Genomic DNA, 19520 nt, shown 5'->3' on the forward strand with positions numbered 1-19520 from the left:
TTGGTCCTCTAGTGACTTTCTGGCTGCTTGCTATTTATAGGAAAACTCATACATATCTTGTGTCAAATGAATGAAAATATTGATTTGTGCTCCATTTCAGTTCAGTAAAGAAAAGTAATACTATTTTATAACTCTTGCGTTTGAGTCAAATATTGTGATATATAGGTAGGCTTTCCTTTACAGATGTTATATCAATGTTTTTCTCTCTGCTTTTCATCACTGTTTTTCAATTTGGTAATGTTTTCATATTGATTATATTTCTTGACACAGATATATTTTTGTTGGGAATGAAAAAAAAGAAGAAAAGAAGAAAATTGAACTTTAAATGATACATTTTGGCTTTGGTTTATTTTAAACTACATTATTGAAATCTGTTCATAGGTTGGCACAGGAGCTTTCATGGACATAACATTTTGCTTAAAGGAAATGTATCAACAACATCTTTTTACTAAATAAAACCAGATAAAGAAAAATATTTTTTTCTTCTTGTGTCTTCTCACTATCTGATTGTAGATTTTTGTTTTATTTTCTGTACCTGATTGCGTGGGCAGCATTGGGACAGCATTTAAATATATTCTTCACAGCAGCTACATGGACCACATTAAACAATAGTTTGGAGGAAAATAAAAAGAAAACATTTTTATTGAGGCCTAAATGCAAAAAGACATTCATTTAAAAGATCATAAAAATACACATAAAATGCAGAGACCACTACTGGTGAGAACTGAACAAAAGATGAAGGCTTACAATACATATTTTGTTCAGTTTTCACCATTGGTTGTCTCATAATGTACATAATGCCATTATGTGGCACATAATGTACAAAGAAAATGTGATTCTAGTCTAGGTGGGTACTGCATTCTGGTAATATTTAAGCACAATATGCCATTGTCATGTGGGCTATTTGGTAAATTAGTATATCATTTATGTGAATTCAGTAGAGTAAAAGAACAACACCAGTGCCCATAAAGGGAACGATCCATTGGCAGAGCCGATGCCATGGCATGTGTATGTGGGGTGGCGCGGCCCAGGGTCTGGTTGGGTGGCATTGGGGCTGCTCTGCCAGTGGGTCTTTCCCCCTGTGGACACTGGTGTTGCGGTGGTGGTGGTCGCCATCCAGTGCAGCGCCATTTTATGCTAGGGATGTTAGGGACCAGTTACTTACAGGTGGCCATGATGTGGCTAGCGGGCTTGCACTTCATGATCATCAAGTACACTAACGACGTGTTAGTTTAATACATTTTGCAGAGAAGCCTTACATCATTGTGCATGTTGTAGATGTGAAACCATGTCTGTTTTTAACTCTACTGAATTCACAATATAGAAATTCTATGAAGTGGGCAATGTACTGTAATATTGTATTATTTAACCTAAGATACTGGCCATTTTGTACCTAAATAAAGCTTAACTGTTTATAGACATTGAACTGTCAATGGATTCTACAGAAATTGGCAAACACATTAACTATTCACTACATTGGATGTCTTGTCACTAGAGATGAGCAAACTTACAGTAAATTCGATTCGTCACAAACTTCTCGGCTCGGCAGTTGATGACTTATCCTGCGTAAATTAGTTCAGCCTTCAGGTGCTCCGGTGGGCTGGAAAAGGTGGATACATTCCTAGGAAATAGTCTCCTAGGACTGTATCCACCTTTTCCAGCCCATCGGAGCACCTGAAAGCTGAACTAATTTATGCAGGAAAAGTCATCAACTGCCGAGCCGAGAAGTTTGTGACGAATCGAATTTACTGAAAGTTCGCTCATCTCTACACACTTTGTACCTGTAATGATTATGATGATTGCTAATTTATTAACATCACATGCCACAATAGTAATAAACACCAAATATTGCAGTGTCTCAAAATGCTCTAATAGATATCACATTCTTATTATTCAAGTTGTGTTTTGCATATGAATGAACCAATGTATTCAATACAATATGAGACCATTTATATGTTGATTTATACATGCATTTGCTAGGTAACAGGTGATATCTAAATGTACTGTAAATTACATATCTGTCGGTCAATACTTGTCGAATTCTACAGCTTACTTCTGAGTTGGAATTATATTATTCTGTGAATAATGACAAAAGAAAAGTACTGTAAAGTGTATATTGTAGAGTAGTCTAGAAAAATCAGACTTGAAAATTCTATGTAGTTTGAAAGAGCAAAATGAAATATATATAGTAGAGTATATATATTTAAATTATGTTGACTTCTACTGCTAACTTTAAATTTATTCTCTTACAAATGTGGTGGCCTAGTACGGGAGGTGTTTCCCCGTGCTCCTGCTGTCCTGTCAGGCAGCCTCCTTCAGTGTCCCCAAGGCCCCTGCACTTGTTTCCCCATTGTAAATATGTTTTACCATGTAAGGTGTTATAAAATCTAATGTTGCTTTAAGAGTTATACCATGTGATATGTCATGTGATTGTTACCCAGGAGGTACCAGTGACCAGGTGATCCCAAGAGTGACCTATGGGCTCCCTGCGCCTTCATATAAGCCCTTGGTGGAGCTAGCTTTGCTCTCTGAGCTCTGCTCTTCTGCTAAGCTGAGGTCCAGTGCAGTCGTGCATAGTGTGTGTCCAGAGTGTTGGAGACCTCAAAGTCCAGTCCTGCAGCCACCATCAAGTCAAGTAACCTAAAGTCACAGCTTTATGAGTCAAGTCAAGTCCCTGTCATCTGTCAAGTCAGCATGGTTTGCATTCAATTGTCCAGTCCTACTACAAGTCCCAGCAAGCCCTTAAGGTTTCTGCGTCACTGGTCACCTCCTTGGGCCCTGGTTGAACTGTATAGACTTTACCAACTGTCTACCCTCAGTAAAGCTACCGTTGTCCGTAACTTGATGTCGGAGTCTTTATTGCCCCTGTGCCTAGCCCAGGATCCAGCGGTATACCTTCGGGTGGTTATAGGCTAAACTATGCCCTGGCTTCACAAATAGAAGGGGTTAATGCCATCTGCCCCTAGAGTAACAACATCTGCCCTGCACCACACCCCCCCGCCACCACATAAAGTTTAGCTACCATTACTTATTTTCAACTATACTTTTACCAACATATTTTTTTACCATATGAGGGATCTATCTATTTAACTACCACGAGGGAATTATTACCATTTGGGGCCCTATGAAACAGGAAAAAGTGAATGTGATGCTGGGAAAGTGCAAGACTAAGATGTTTGTTTGCCAGATTCTGCAGAGTCTTGTCAGGGAGATGTCATTATGGTGGTCAGGGCTGGATGAAGAAGAAAAGAGAACAGTTACACCCAGAGAAGATGCCCCCTGTGAATCACTGGATGTAACTGTACTGTAAACATATATACGATCAGTAGAGTCTGTAAAGAGTTTGTATTTCTTGCTGAAGATAAAAACAGTCCACATAAAGAAACTCTGTATGGAGCCAACCCACCTGCAAAATCCTTCTCTCCCACACGATGAAACAAGGTGAGTCCTCCTGTACACTTCTTGAACCAACAACAAGGTTCCAGCATGGTTATCGGTGAACTCACTTCTTGTTTTATGTTAAAAGCAGACATATGTCCATGGTAGATAGCATCTAATGCTTTTGGCCCATCTTAGGCCTTACACATAGATAAAATAACAGTAAAAAAAAAAAAAAAAAACATTTTTAAAAGCAGTAGTGGTCATATGATTGGGATTCAAAACACATGTTGCTAAGCTCTTGAGCTACAAGAGTTAATCCTATACATCGTTATTGGGTCAAAGTCATACATGGGAAAAATGGCACACCACTAATCTAGATGCTAAGCTAAAGTGTGTACAAATGTGCAAACAAATGCACTATTACATGAATGCACATTTCATGGTTTACTGATACCTGATATAAATTCATTATAATTACTGAAAAATATAGTAGAATATCTTGTACAGCACAGCATATGGAACCCCCTGGCCCCCACCTTCATAGACCTGCTTGTGCTGAACAGCAGTGACGGGACCAGAGCTAGGCTGTTTGCTAGTAGTACACACAGATACTCAACCCCTTAGTTGTCCAACCCATGACAGCACAGCACATCACCTAAACTTTACTGCAATGTTATAATATAGTGCTTATGAACTAAACTGAACAGTGGACACTGTGCTTTGGAAGATGTACAGTACACTAATACAGATGGCATGTGGAGGGATAAGGAATTGCACTTGTTTTGCAAGGTGCAATTTTAGCAGATATGAAAGAAACAACAGCAGCATAGCAAAGGAAAGGGTTACACTAAGCACTGAATTGCTATTGTTGCTGCTGCTGAGATTAAAGAAAAACCTGGATGTGCCTTTTAGTAAGGATCCTCTGGTAAAAGCAGACAGGCTCCAGATTGCAGGTACACAGCTCCGGCTCTCTCCCCTTTTCCTTCACATAGGAGTAGGCCCCAGCTCAACTTTTTTTTTGTTATATTTTGCCGTTTCTTTTACTAGACTCTGATTTTCATTATACAGTACACAGTAGAATACCAATAAGTGGTACATTCAGTGGCAATACTTTGAAGTTTTTCTGGGGTAAGGAGCTATTTTCGGTAAATGAAGTGATATAACAAAAATGTATAGCTCACATAGAAATATTTTGTAATGACAGTGGACGTTAAAAAAGGATTTGGTACTAATGCCATAGGAAGAGGAAGAAAATCAATAGTGCAAACTGGCTCTTTGGAAAGGCAAAGGCCAAGGCACTCATGGATTCTAAGGCCATGTTCACAAGGTGTAAAATGTGCGTAATGTCTGCCTGGATAATACGGGTGGACATTTTGCACATTTTCATGATCAAGCGGCTCTAAGGCTACTTTCACACTATGAGTATTCATCCGTTATTAAACATACGTTTTCTATGTAAAAACGGATGTATAATAATGGATGAAATAACAGGTGCTAATGGCTGAATAACGTCCGTCAACATAATAGGCATATTTATCCGTTAAGACCCATTATAACAACTGTCATTTTAACACCTCTGCCACAGACTCCCACAACCGGGACTACTACTACTCCCATCATGGAACAGGCTTGTTTCCACGATGAGAGTAGTAATTCCCTGGCTTCGGGAGTCTGCCGGTGGTTGGGGAGGCTACATTAGTTTTTGTACTACTACCCCCATCATGGAACAGACTATGTTCCATGATAGTGGTTGTAGTACAGGGGCTGAGGGATTGATCGCATCGGGTCTCACTTCTGAGTGGCATGCTGCGCTCCCCAGCGATGTACAGTGTATTTTACTTTCATTTTTAAATTCCCCGCTGGGAGCCCTGAATGGCTGATACTGAGGAGCATTTCAGGGCTCCCGGCGGGGTTTTCAAATAGAAGCACTCTGGTGGGGAAAGATATATAGAGTCGCTGGGAAGGGTATATGTCTGGCCCCCGCAGCGCTTCTATATGTCTTGCCCCTGCAGCGCATATATATCTTGCCCCCCTGCAGCGCATAGATATTGCCCCCAACAGCGCATATATATATATTGGCCCCCGCAGCACATATATTGCCCCCTGCAGCGCTTATATATATTGTCCCCTGCAGCGCTATCATAAACCCCAGCAGCGCTATGAAAGAAAATTATTCTTTTCATTATATATATGGGTAGCGGGGGACAATATATATATGCGCTGCGGGGGACAATATATGCACTGTGGGGGGCAATATATCTCCTTAAGGACGCAGCCCTTTTTCACCTTAAGGACTGAGCCCTTTTTCGCAATTCTGACCAACGTAGCTTTACGCATTAATAACTCTAAAACACTTTTACCGAATATCCTGATTCTGAGATTGTTTTTTCGTGACATATTCTACTTTATTTTGGTGGTAATTTTCGTCATTACTTGCATCCTTTTTTGGTGAGAAATCCCCAAATTTCATAAAAATTTTGAAAATTTTGCATTTTTCTAACTTTGAAGCTCTCTGCGTGTAAGAAAATGGATATTCCAAATAAATTTAATTTTTATTCACAAATAAAATATGTCCACTTTATGTTGGCATCATAAAATGGACATATTTTTTACTAATTGAAAAAGTTAGAGGGCTTCAAAGTAGAGCAGCAATTTTCAAAAATGTCATGAAAATTGCTAAATCTGAAGGGACAGATGTTACAGGACTACAACTCCCAGCATGCCTGGGCAGTCTAGGCATGCTGAGAGTTGTAGTTTGGCAACATCTACCATTTGGGCACCACTGTAACAGTGGTCTCCAAACTGTGACCCTCCAGATGTTGCAAAACTACAACTCTGGGCAGTCTAGGCATGCTGGGAGTTGCAGTTTGGCACCCACTAGGAAGGACAGCAGTAAATATCGCTTACTGCCCCCTCCCTTTCTCCCCTCCCCACCACCATCGTTTCCCTACCTGCGCCGTGATCTCCGCTGTCTCCAGCGACGATCTGCGGTCCCCACGCATCTTCTTTGCAGGTACTGGCCTCCATCTTCTCCCCCCCCCCCCGTTCTGCCCGACATCCAGGGGTGGGCAGAACGGGGGGTCGCCATGGCAACCCACTGTCCTGCGCTGCCATTGGTCAGAATCAGTTCTGACCAATGGCAGGGGACAGGAGGAGATCGCAGAACTGCGACCTTACTCCTATCCCTCAGGATGATCAGGGCTGTCACTGACAGCCCCGATCATCCCTATCTTCCGGGTGATCGGGTCACCATAGACCCGATCAACCCGGAATAGCAGAAAATCGCATGTCTCGGCGATGTGCCAGGATGCCTGTTGAATGATTCCAGCAGGCATCCTGGTCCGGTCCCCGCCGTTAGCCCAGGCGTATGCATACGCCCCACGTCCTTAAAAGGTTAAATATATGTGCTGCAGGGGGAAATATATATGTGCTGCGGTGGACAATATATATATGCGCTGCAGGGGGAAACATATACATAAGCGCTGCGGGGGGAGGGAATATATATGCGCTGTGGGGGGGCCAATACCTATATACATGTGCTGCGGGGAGGGGCAAGACTTAAATAGCTCAGCAGGGGGGCAAGATCTATAGAAGCGCTGCGGGGCCCAGACATGTACCCCCCCCCCCAGTGATTCTATATATCTTTCCCCACCGCAGCGCTTCTATTTGAAAACCCCGCCGGGAGCCCTTAGTACCGGCCATTCAGGGCTCCCGGCGGGGAATTTATAAAGGAAAATAAAATACATCGTACATTGCAGGGGAGTGGAGCATGCCGCCCGCTCCCCTGTTTAATAACTTCTTATTGCATAGGGTCTCAGAAACAGAGTCTGTAGTACAAACACTAATGTAGCCTCCCCAGCCACCGGCAAACTCCCGCAGCCGGGGAACTACTACTCCGATCATGTAAACAAGACTGTTCCATGATGGGAGTAGTGGTCATCCCTCAGCCCTGCTGATTAGGTGTCTGCTGATGTCACCTCTTTTGAGCATGCTTAGAAGTTATAAAGGATATTATAAACCAGGCTACGGATTACATAAAGGCTCATCTGTTTGCCATGGACTTCAAGTTACCCGTTTCTTGTGACGGAAGAAAAATTAGTGCATGTGCCGTTTTTTCTTCTGTCACAACTAACGTCCGTTATTCATGACGGGCTATAACTGGTCTTAGCGGATAATCAAAAAATCCCATAGACTTGAATGGTATTTTGTAACGGCCGTTTAACATGGCTTTTCTAACAGACTCTTATAACGGATCTTTTAATGGAACAACTTTATAGTGAGAAAGACTGCTCAGAAATGCATGTCTCATAGAGAGCAATGCATTTCCATGTGAAATCTGCAAAAAACATAGATAAGTCTATTCTTTTTGCAGATGCCGGAATCAGGATTTTCATCTGCCGCAGAAATTCCACCATGTGCATAGTGCAGTGAAATCAATGAGACTTTGCTGCAGCAGAATGTCCGTGCAGAATATTCCAGCAGAATTCCGCACAGACATTCTGCCCTGTGAACATACTCTAAGGCAGGGTTCACATGTAAAAGTTGGTCATTATTTTAGTCAGCATTTGTAGGAGCGAATTCAGAACGAAAGGGGCAAAAATTTCCATAAACGTTTTTCTTTGTGTTGGTTCCACTAGTAATTTTGGTTAAACATGCTAACTAAAATAATTCATGTGAACCCAGTTTAAAAATGCCCAGAACTATGAGGGTAGCAAGCAATTACATCTGCCTGTCTACTTTCTGCATTCTAATGAGATGCTGAGATGAAGGTATGAGTACAATGTGATCCTCATAGGGCTATTTAACCCCTTTAACTCCCCATTAGTTATCTTATACAGTCATGACCGTAAATGTTGGCACCCTTGAAATTTTTCAAGAAAATTAAGTATTTATCACAGAAAAGGATTGCAGTAACACATGTTTTGTTATACACATGTTTATTCCCTTTGTGTGTATTGGAACTAAACCAAAAAAGGGAGAGAAAAAGCTAATTGGACATAATGTCACAACAAACTCCAAAAATGGGCTGGACAAAATTATTGTCACCCTTTCAAAATTGTGGAAAAATAACATTGTTTCAAGCATGTGATGCTCCTTTAAACTCACCTGGGGCAAGTAACAGGTGTGGGCAATATAAAAATCACACCTGAAAGCATATAAAAGGAGAGAAGTTCACTTAGTCTTTGCATTGTGTATCTGTGTGTGCCACACTAAGCATGGACAACAGAAAGAGGAGAAGATAACTGACTTGAGAGTACTTGAGAACCAAAATTATGGAAAAATATCAACAATCTCAAGGTTACAATTCCATCTCCAGAGATCTAGATTCGTCTTTGTCCACAGTGCTCAACATTATCAAGAAGTTTGCAACCCAAGGCACTGTAGCTAATCTCCCTGGGCGTGTACGGAAGAGAAAAATTTATGAAAGGTGTCAATGCAGGATAGTCTGGATGGTGGATAAGCAGCCCCAAACAAGTTCTAAATATATTCAAGCTGTCCTGAAGGCTCAGGGAGCATCAGTGTCAGTGTGAACTATCTATCCATCAACATTTAAATAAAACACTATGGCAGGAGACCCAGGAGGACCCCACTGCTGACACAGAGACATAAAAAAGCAAGACTACATTTTGCCAAAATGAACTTGAGTAAGCAAAAATCCTTCTGGGAAAACGTCTTGTGGACAGATGAGACCAAGATAGAGCTTTTTGGTAAAGCACATCATTCCACTGTTTTCCGAAAACAGAATGAGGCCTACAAAGAAAAGAACACAGTACCTACAGTGAAATATGGTGGAGGTTCAATGATGTTTTGGGGTTGTTTTGCTGCCTCTTGCACTGGGAGCCTTGAATGTGTTCAAGGCATCATGAAATTTGAGGTTACCGATGGATTTTGGGTTGCACTGTACAGCCCAGTGTCAGAAAGCTGGGTTTGCGTCCGAGATCTTGGGTCTTCCAGCAGGACAATGACCCCAAACATGCATCAAAGATCACCCGGAAATGGATGGAAACAAAGCGCTGGAGAGTTCTGAGGTGGCCAGCTCTAAATCCCATTGAACACCTGTGGAGAGATCTTAAAATTGCTGTTGGGAAAAGGCGCCCTTCCAATAAGACAGACCTGGAGCAGTTTGCAAAGGAAGAGTGGTTCAACATTCCGGCTGAGAGGTGTAAGAAGCTTATTGATGGTTATAAGAAGCGACTGATTTCAGTTATTTTTTCCACAGACTGTGCAACCAAATATTAAGTTAAAGATGACAATAATTTTGTCCAGCCCATTTTTGGAGTTTGGTGTGACATTCTGTCCACTTAGCTTTTTTTTCATCCTTTTTTTTAGTTTAGTTCCAATACACACAAAGGAAACAAACATGCATATAGCAAAACATGTGTTACTGCAATCCTTTTCTGCTAGAAATACTTTGATTTCTTGAAATATTTCAGGGGTGCCAACATTTATGGCCATGACTGTACAATTATATTACCCATAAACCATACAATAGAATTATAAAAGGGAACACTCAAACAAAAAACCTGAAGAAATCCCTACAAAGGTATAGTTTATGTATGATAAGGCTATTTTGCTATGGCACCAACAGAATTTTCTGTGTGCAGTTTTTTCATTCTTCATAATAGTTTTTTGAATAAAGCGACTGAACATTTTCCTGTGCTCCATTTGCACTACATTTTGTAAATTCATATAATCCAAGGTTATGCCCATAATAGTTTCACAGTTGAATAAAGATGTATGTTCAACCTGAAGTCAATTTTAAGTACATTTTGCGTGAATATGCATAATAAATTCTTCATAGTTTTACCATATTCACTTTGTATAGTGTAGAACAAGAAGAGGTGCTTTAAGTTCAAACATGTGCAGAACATTTACAGAAGTTAATGGTCTACCTTGAGACTATTTTCCCAGTAAACTAAGATAGGGTATCTAGGCGTTTCATGCAAAAAGTAAATATATTGATTTTTTGTGATCACAAGTTCAAAGTCTTTTCTACCGGAGAACACCATGTGGGAAAGCAACAGATGATCAAATCACAGACAACAGTGAATAAGGCTTTATAAGGCATCATACTAAGCATTTACCTTTTATCTTTTTCATAGGGACCATATTCTGTAGAGCTACTATGTTATTGTTTCTGTGGCTGGTATTGGCAATAGGCTACCCTGTGGTATCCAGTCAAAATGAGAACTATCCTCCTTTGTGGGAACTTGTTCCAGAAAACCTGACAGATTTTAACATTCAGTCTGAGAAAGTCATTATCAACCCCTGGAATTATCTAGAGAGGATGGGAATGTATAAAATACTTCTAAATGTCACTGCACCATTTTTGGATATGAAAGAACAAGACAACAAAAAGAATGTACTTTGGGGATTGCCTCTGCAACATGGATGGCAGTATCATACAGGTAATGTGATCTGTCAAGCAGGAAATTTGGGATTGGAATATTCTATGTATACCTTGGAGTATAATATATTTTGCTGATTTGTGATGCCTTTATTGCCATGACTTTTGTAAATTTAACGTGTGATAAATTCAAACGCTTCAACGCATTCTATGAATGTTGTTTTTTCCCCCCTTTTTTCTCTTTTTGAAGGAATCAGAGTTTGTCTGGCATTTTTTTTAAAATGGCCAACAGCCTGGGACAAGGTAAAATATATGTAAAAAATAAAGTATATTCAATGCTAAGCTTATTTCCAACACTCCGGTATCCTCTGCTGGAAATGCTGCATTGACGTCACCTACATTGTGTATGAGACACGGAGCAGGCAATCACTGGCCTCAATCGTCTATCCCAGCCTGTACGGTACCACACATTAACACTGAGGCCAGTGAGTGGCAGTAGTTCCACTGGAATGGCAGTATATTTAGGGGAGAATATAGGGTTATTGGGGATATTTATCAAAACCTGTGCAGAGAAAAAGTTGACCAGATTGGAAGTAATCTGATTGGTTGCTATAGGCAATTGGTCAATTTTTGCTCTGCACAGGTTTTGATAAATCTCCTCCAATAACCCTATTGACCAGTTGTTCAAAGCAAACACTCAGATTGTTTCTTTAATTTTTCAGAGGCCTTTTCAAAAATGAAAGACACAATCTGATTGGTTGCTATGGCCAACTTTTCCTCTGCACAGGTTTTGATAAATCTCCCCCAATGTTTAAATTTTTTTAACCCCAGGCTGTAGGTAATTGTATAAAAATACACCAACCCTCTTAGGAATGATGCACAGTTGCACTCAGTGTTCTATTTCTACTGTATAGGCTGACTGAAAAAAATTATTTCCATATCTATCTATTATTGTACATGATAATTCTTGTCTTGTATTTTAGATTTAAGTCAATTATAACGGCATGTCTATCCCTACAATTAAATAGGAAAATTTTGGGTTTAACATTTGGTTTTAACTTGCCTAGTAAGTTAAGAATACATGTAGACAAAGGGTTTTTTAGTTGAAAGGAGCCTATTGATGTCTGTGTTTGATAAAGTGTTTTGAGTGTTTTGAAGTGTTTTGAGATCTGTGGGTTCCCTGTTTAGGTCTATTGTAAGTGTAAGTCACAAATGTGGCTAAACATTGACATTTTAGATCTAAGAAGTAGGACAGCACACAACTGAAGTGATACAACTTATAGCAAGTAGAGATGAGGGAACTTTTCACAAGTTCTGTTCGACAGCTTCACCAAATTTCGGCAAAAGGTTAGTTTTAACAAAATAAGTTTATGGCAAACTCGGACCTCTAAAACCCTAAAACTTGTGCATAACACTGTCTAAAAGCCCATGATAACACTGTGATGTCACATAGGAGATTATTCAAGTACTTTTCACCTTTAATGCTAATTTAATGTCAAGGTTACGGCAACATGTATGGCTGTGGGTAAAAGGATGGTAACAGGGGTAACTAACAGTTTGTCTGCATTAACAGATTTTGGGTTCTTTTTAAAATTGAGAAATTGGTAAAAAAGTATTCTTTTTTGTGTAAGTTTCCTGCCAGTGTTAATACACACATGGTGGTACCAGAAGAAGCAATGAAACCCCGTGCATTGTTAGCCCATTGGGCTTCAATCCTATAAGTGAGTTCACCACACAGGATAACGCCTGTGTTCAGATGTTATGTGAACTACTTATGGAGAAAGACTTCATTCCCCCTATACCTAGAGAACTACAGCACGTTCTCAGGTGGGAATCCGTCAAAATGTAATCCTCCCATACCTCCTGGGAGTTCAATCCATCTTTTTTCTAATGCTGTTTTACACGACGTTAAGTCACTTATTTACCCCAAAGCGCAGCCTAATTTTCTCGATTGCTGAACAACAGGCATTACATTGGTTAGCTACACATAACTAATTATTAGTTTTGAAATCTGACAAAGGTGGAGCTATAGTTGTTTGGACCCAGAATGCATACAATCTTGAAGTTCAAAAACATCTGACTAACACTTCTATCTATGAAAAACTAAGTGAGAATCCGACTCCAAAAATCTTGGCCTCATTACGCTCCCTCTTATTTAAAGAAGTGGAGAGAGGCCAAATTAATAAAAAAAACAGCTTTAAAATTAATTCCCACAGTCTCGATTCCTGCCAAGTGGTATATACTCCCAAAAATTCATAAATCTCTTACTGCCCCTTCTGGGCATCCTATCGTGGCAGGGATCGGGTCTGTGACAGAGTCCTTATCTAGTTATTTAGAATGGCTACTGTCCCCTTTACTCCCAAACATTCCTTCCTACATAAAAAATACAGAAGAATTGATTTCTGCACTTGACGGCTTCCACTGGCAGGATGATTACCATTTGGCTTCGATTGATGTTGAAAGCCTCTACACCCGCATCCCCCACGATGCGGGTGTTGAGGCAATGCGCATCTTTTTATCGAAGACAGACAAGAGCCCTGACTTTGTCACATTTGTGTAGGACTCATTACATTTTGTATTGTCCCAAAATACATTCTGTCACAATAAAACTTGATACAGACAGGTGCAGGGGACGGCGATGGGCACGCCTGTCTCCTGCACCTATGCTAATATCTTTTTAGCTAATTTTGAGGATCAACTTGTCTTTTCCACCAGTAACCCTTTTTGTTGCCACATAAAAATGTTTTTACGTTATGTGGAAAATGTTTTTTTATAATTTGGGAAGGAGGAAGGGACACTTTCGACCTCTTCATACAGTACTTAAATCAAAATAAATCAAATATGTTCTTTACCTCGGTTTTTGGGGACAATCAGTTGGACTTTTTAGATGTGAAAATTGTCATACAAAATAACAAAATCGTTACCATGGGCTATTGCAAAGAAATTGCAAAAACTCAATATTACATTATCAAAGCTCCCACCCCCGACATGTGCGGGACGGAATACCTTACAGTCAGTTTTTACATCTAAAGAGAGTAAACAATGACCACCAACTGTTTAGCCAACAAGCTTCTGAATTAAAATCCAGATTTCATGACAGGAAATACCCTGATAAAATAATAGAGAAGGCATTCGAAAAAGCATCTTAAATAGATCGCCGGACACTTTTAAAACAAAAAACACGTCCCAGCGAGGAAGAAAATAAACGTTTTCTTTTTTCTTTTGAACACTCCTATGAATTTTGCAATTAAAAATGCTATTTTAAATAATTGGTACATCTTAGAACAAGATGAAGATCTTCAAAAAGTTGCCATTTATCGACCTATTGTAACTTATAAGAAAAATGTAACAATTGGTGATATGATCAAACGTCAGAGAAACAAACACATACAAAATACTGGCGCTTCCACTTGGCTAAATAAAACTGCCCCTATTGGGAACTTCCCCTGCAGGAACTGTTCGTTTTGCAAACATAATTTAACTACATCTTCATTCACATTAGGTGTTTTTTCTATCTCAGTCAGACAATTTATCACATGCCGCAGTACACATGTAGTATACTGCATTATTTGCCCTTGCAGCTTCTTTTACAACGGCAAGACCAAAAGACATCTCTTCAAACGTTTTAGAGAACATCTATATTCTATTAGAATAGGCAAAGGTGTTAACCGTTTTATTACACATATGAGGGAAGTACATGATTCAGATCCCTCTAGCCTCAAATTTGCTGGCATAGAAAGGCTAGAGTATAATAGAAGTTCAGCATCAGTCGAAGTACGTCTGCTCCAACAAGAATATAAATGGATAAGCAGATTCTGCGCTTTGGGTCCATTGGGACTTAATGAACGTAATGATTTAAGCACTTTCTTGTGACTGCTTTTGAATTGCTGGTTTCGACCTGTATATTATTACTGTTTATTTCAACCTGTTGATTATGCACTCACCTAGTGTCCTGGTATCAGTATCCCCGCCCATCTGCAACTCCGTCATCAAGGTGTATAAAGTCTATGCAGATCGAGAAGAAGGACCGGCCGGAAGAAGCGTCAATTGACGTGAAACGTTGCCAGTCCCTGCACCTGCCCCACTCTCCCCCTGTTCCATGCTGTAGCGTGTCTATCCACTCTTGATTTTGGAATAAATCTTACCAGTTACAGAAGTCCTTTGGGTGAGTTGCCGTGTCTCTTCTTTCTTTGTATTGATGGACATATATTGCTTCTATTTATGACACTGAGCACCCCCCCCAAGACCTGTAGTATTAGACCGCTTCAGCTTCTTAGTGGCTCATAACGCTACCATACCTAGTGCATTAACCCTTGCAGTGCCTGGTCCTATTTCTTTGGCTTGCCCCCAGAAGAAGCAATGTGTTTTTCAAGTGGTCCAAAAATTATCACTTTTTGGGTGTAGTAACAGGATTGAAATCCTGGAAAAAGGCATTATTTTAAATAAAAAGCCCCAAAAAATCCTCCCTTTTTGACTCACCTGGTTGTGTAGGCCTGGTAGTGGCCACAACAGGGGGGTTATTAGAAGTAGCTGCATCAGTACAGTGTAAAACAAAGTACAGGAGAGGGGATATGTTCTTACGTGGGCCCGGCAGTAGTGGGTGGCAAGCAGGGAGGGTGGACTGGTGGTTGTAATAGCGGGTGGAGAGACAGGGTGGTGGAATGGGGCCATGAAGAGTCAGGAAGAAGTCCTTTTCAATGCAGCCATGTACCCTCTATGACTAAACGATAACAAGACAATGGCTACCTATGTCAACTCCTTATTCCCCTCTTTCCCATGTACAGAAGTTATATTTCACATGTATCTGGTAATGTACAAATGGATCATTTTAAAATGTGATGAAATTATATCAATTAGGATTGTAAAATTGTAGCATATGTATCACTTCTTCTTCTTCTGCAGAGAATGGGGTGTGTTATTACCAGTTGTGGGGGGGGGGGGGCTGTAAGATGTCCATTGAAGAGGGCGTGGATGAGGAGGAGGATAGGTGGCAGATCTCCGAAATTGACCCAGATTGACACAACCCATGGAGATGTGACTAATGCCTGGCCTCATTCTGGGGGAGCATTGTACTACAAGATGTTGAACCACACATGTATTGTTCCTGGTCATAGCTACTACCCAAAGCATATACCGTCGCATGCACTGTGCTGCACACTGACAAATGCATGAAGTCGGCGGTCCTCTCCTTCACGTGATTGTTCAAGGCAGGGAAAAAAGCTGGGAGAAGTAATGGCAACTGGGTATATGCCAACTGGACTTGGCAAATCCTATTAGTTGCCTAAAGGTGGTGGCCAGATGGTACAGCAGCAACTGTACCCCCAAAAACTCGGCCAGGTGTTAATTCAGCCACATGACAACTGGATAAACGGGTGCATACTGTTGTTTGCAGGACATAAGGAAGTCATGGATAACTGACGGGATGAATAAGGAGGAACACTAGACGTCAGAGATGATGACAACACTAAGACTGCACTGTGGATAAAGCCTGGATACTAGACAAATGATAGAGACTGGGAGCTGCAGCAAGGTTTTTTTCATATTGCGGGGTGCTTCGATTGTGCCATGCAGCTTTGTGATGATGCTCCATGTGGTTTTACAGAGCTGTAGTTCCTTAACTTTTACCCTCTCCACTCTTTACTTTCTGCTTGCTTTATTTTTCCCCTCCTAATCGTGCGCCACTACAAAAATTTGCCCACTTGAACATGTGTGTATCGCGTCAAACCAAACTTTTGTTTGGACTGAGGGTCACCAAATTCAGTTCCCTCAACTCTGATGACAAGGTTAAAGCCACTGTGACATTAGGGCTTCTATAATTCATCTCTTCAATTGTATGCTATCTGGATATTTCTAGAGCCCATGAATTGGAGATGAATTGTTCAATTACTACAACAATCAAGCATTCTACTTTAACTAGACAACATCTAGATTTTTATTCCTAGGAATTAAATGTTGGTGGAGCGGCAGGGTTTGGACATTGCTATGGCTTGAGTATTCACTGTTAATAGAAGTAATAAGATTATAGTTCAATAAGGATGTCGAAAAGAAAATTGGCATATAGAAATCAGTACATTTCATGTCGTAGAAGTCATATCACCTGTGATACCAAATGTGTTCTGTTTCTAATAGCTTTTTAGACAAGCCAAAAATTATAAAACCTTGTTATTCATAGTTGTTCTATATATGGGTTCAATGAGTGACTTAAATGTCTCCCCTTTTAGCATAAGTAGTATTCTTACACTGATGGGTATGTTTTCATTATGACATAGAAGATGTCACTCAATCAGCAGGGACGCTTTAGTAATTTAAACTCCCTATAGGCACTCTGATAGCCTTTCAAGACTTTGAGCTGTTTTATTGTAACCTACTCTCTGTATTTCATTTAACTCTTAAAGGGGTACTCGGTTGGAAAACTTTTTTTTTAATCAACTGGTGCCAGAAAGTTAAACAGATTTGTAAATTACTTCTATTAAAAAATCTTATTCCTTCCAGTACTTATTAGCTGCTGAATACTACAGAGAGAATTATTTTCTTTTTGGAACACAGTGCTCTCTTCTGACATCACGAGCACAGTGCTCTCTGCTGACATCTCTGTCCATTTTAGGAACTGTCCAAAGCAGCATATGTTTGCTATGGGGATTTTCTCCTACTCTGGACAGTTCTTAAAATAGACAGAGATGTCAGCAGAGAGCACTGTGGTCATGATGTCAGCAGAGAGCACTGTGCTCGTGAAACAGGTGGGGAAAAGAAGACTAGATAGCGTTTCTTATCATGATGCCTTTTTTTTTTTTTTTAAATCTTCATAGTACTTTCCATTGCACAGATATGAGCCTTTTGTTTATAAGGAAGTTAGGCTTAACTTCCTAGGGGGCATTCGCCAGCATGCCAAGAGATCAGGGTTATCCAGCCCATCTCATAATATTTCCTGCCTCTCTGGTGAATAAGTGGAGATGGACCAGATAACCCTGCACTCTTGCCATACTGGGGAGTGTCCCTGGGCTCTTGGGCCTCATATACATATTAACAAATAGGCTTATATCTCAGTCCTGGAAAGGACTATGGAGATAAAAAAGTATGCCCAAAATCCAAATGAGAAGCCCTATCTAGACATGGAATTATTTTTACCCCTGATTACCTGCTGAAAGGTCTGATTTAATTATGCAGGTAATTTTCTTTATATAGTTATTACTTGGTGGTAGCATGTGGTGGTACTGATAATGACCCTTTTTATTTTTAGTACCTTTAGGGGACATTACTCACTTGATCACTTGTACAGTTCAGTGCAATTTGACCCTGGAAGTAAATGTCTATCCAACGCGCTGCAGTCCTAGTCTAGAGTTGTATAGGTTAATGGAAATATCACCAGTCACTAACACAATAATTTCTATAGCATCCTATAAGTGCCATGGAAAATTCATAAGTGAAGTAAGGGCTCTGACAGGAGTCCCATGCTCCACTTACTGAACAGTAAACCAGCAATGCTTATGCAGTGGTGGCTTACTGTTCCACTGCCTAGAAGTACTGTAAGCCATGCTTTATACATCACTGTCTTACTTTTAAAGCCTTTCTGGGCTGCATAGGAGAAGCATGGTGTTTACTGTTCAGAAACAGAATATGGGCCAGATTGTAGTGCACAATCCCTGTCTTGCTGATAGCATGGTATACAACTACAGGTGTTTCCATTCTCATCTTATCTCCAAATTAAATATATTTAGTGATTCATGTGGTGAGATTACCAGTTTTTTTTTTACAACAACTTGAGGTCATGACCTTCTCCCACTAAGTGTTCATACTGTGTAAGTCTTTGAAAGGAGACACACTAAATGGGGTCTTTTGAGTCCATTGATAACATGTTAGGATATTGAGGTGGAAGACTGTCATGAGAAATCACATTTTATCGCATAGATAATAAAGAGATGAGCCTGGACACATCTGTATAAAGTTTGCACTGGCTAGATCTGCACATCCTTAATGAAGCGGTCAAGTGCACTTGTGGTTGTACGTGGCTGCTGAAGCTGCAGTGCACAGTGTACAGGGATGTCACAGGGGCACTTCAGCCTGTAACTCTTGAGAGGTGGAAGTGCTGGGTCAGCAGTTCAGGTTTTTAGTTTGTTTCCCTGCCATTCCCTGCCCCTGGACATTTTTTTAAAGACCCCTCTTTAAGAACATCTTACAATGTAAACTATAGTATATAACATTTGTTTGGCCCTATTGTTTTACTCATTGTTTAGACATGACAATGTTAAAGTATATGTCCATCAATATCTGATGTAAAAGAACATAAAATATGTCCACAGTATAACTCTATTTTCTACCTATACTAGGTCGCTTACAAGATACATCTTCCTCTGGGAAGAGTGGTGAAGACCAAACAGTCATATCAGTAAAAAGTTGGTGGGCTTGTAAGTATCGTAGTACTACACTACACACTACTCTACTCTCTACTCTTTTTTTTCTTTTCCCCACTGTGGCTCAAAGTTCCCACTGTGGCTAAATTTCATCATTACGATGTAAGTAGACTCTAAATGGCTACTGTCAGATGCCAAAAATTCTTGTATGTGGTAGAGAGACAAAAGTTTTGCATATGTGTAATCAAATCATTTACCTTATATTATCAGCCACTAGGGGTCCTCGTATATAGCATATGCTGATATGTCCCTGTATCAAAGTAGTCTGTGTTTTGGCAGACTCATTTTGAGGGGAAGTGTTCTTCTACCTTTGCTGCCACATTAGCACAATCATGATTTTTTTGTTGCACATTACCCAAGTCTTCTGCCTATTATTTTCACCT

At 40.2% G+C, this 19520-nt stretch overlaps 1 protein-coding gene across 1 annotated transcript in view; it reads left to right on the forward strand.

The window, feature by feature from the left end:
* The window catches only part of C3H6orf58 (chromosome 3 C6orf58 homolog), a 61683-nt gene that overhangs the window by 21846 nt on the left and 20317 nt on the right, over nt 1-19520 (forward strand). Inside the window, exons 5-6 of the mRNA XM_056563603.1 lie at nt 10485-10790; nt 19054-19131. Coding sequence (XP_056419578.1) covers nt 10485-10790; nt 19054-19131 — 384 coding nt within the window. The remainder of the gene's footprint in view (nt 1-10484; nt 10791-19053; nt 19132-19520) is intronic.

Source organism: Hyla sarda, chromosome 3, assembly GCF_029499605.1.
Source record: "Hyla sarda isolate aHylSar1 chromosome 3, aHylSar1.hap1, whole genome shotgun sequence".
Classification (NCBI taxonomy): Eukaryota; Metazoa; Chordata; class Amphibia; order Anura; family Hylidae; genus Hyla; species Hyla sarda.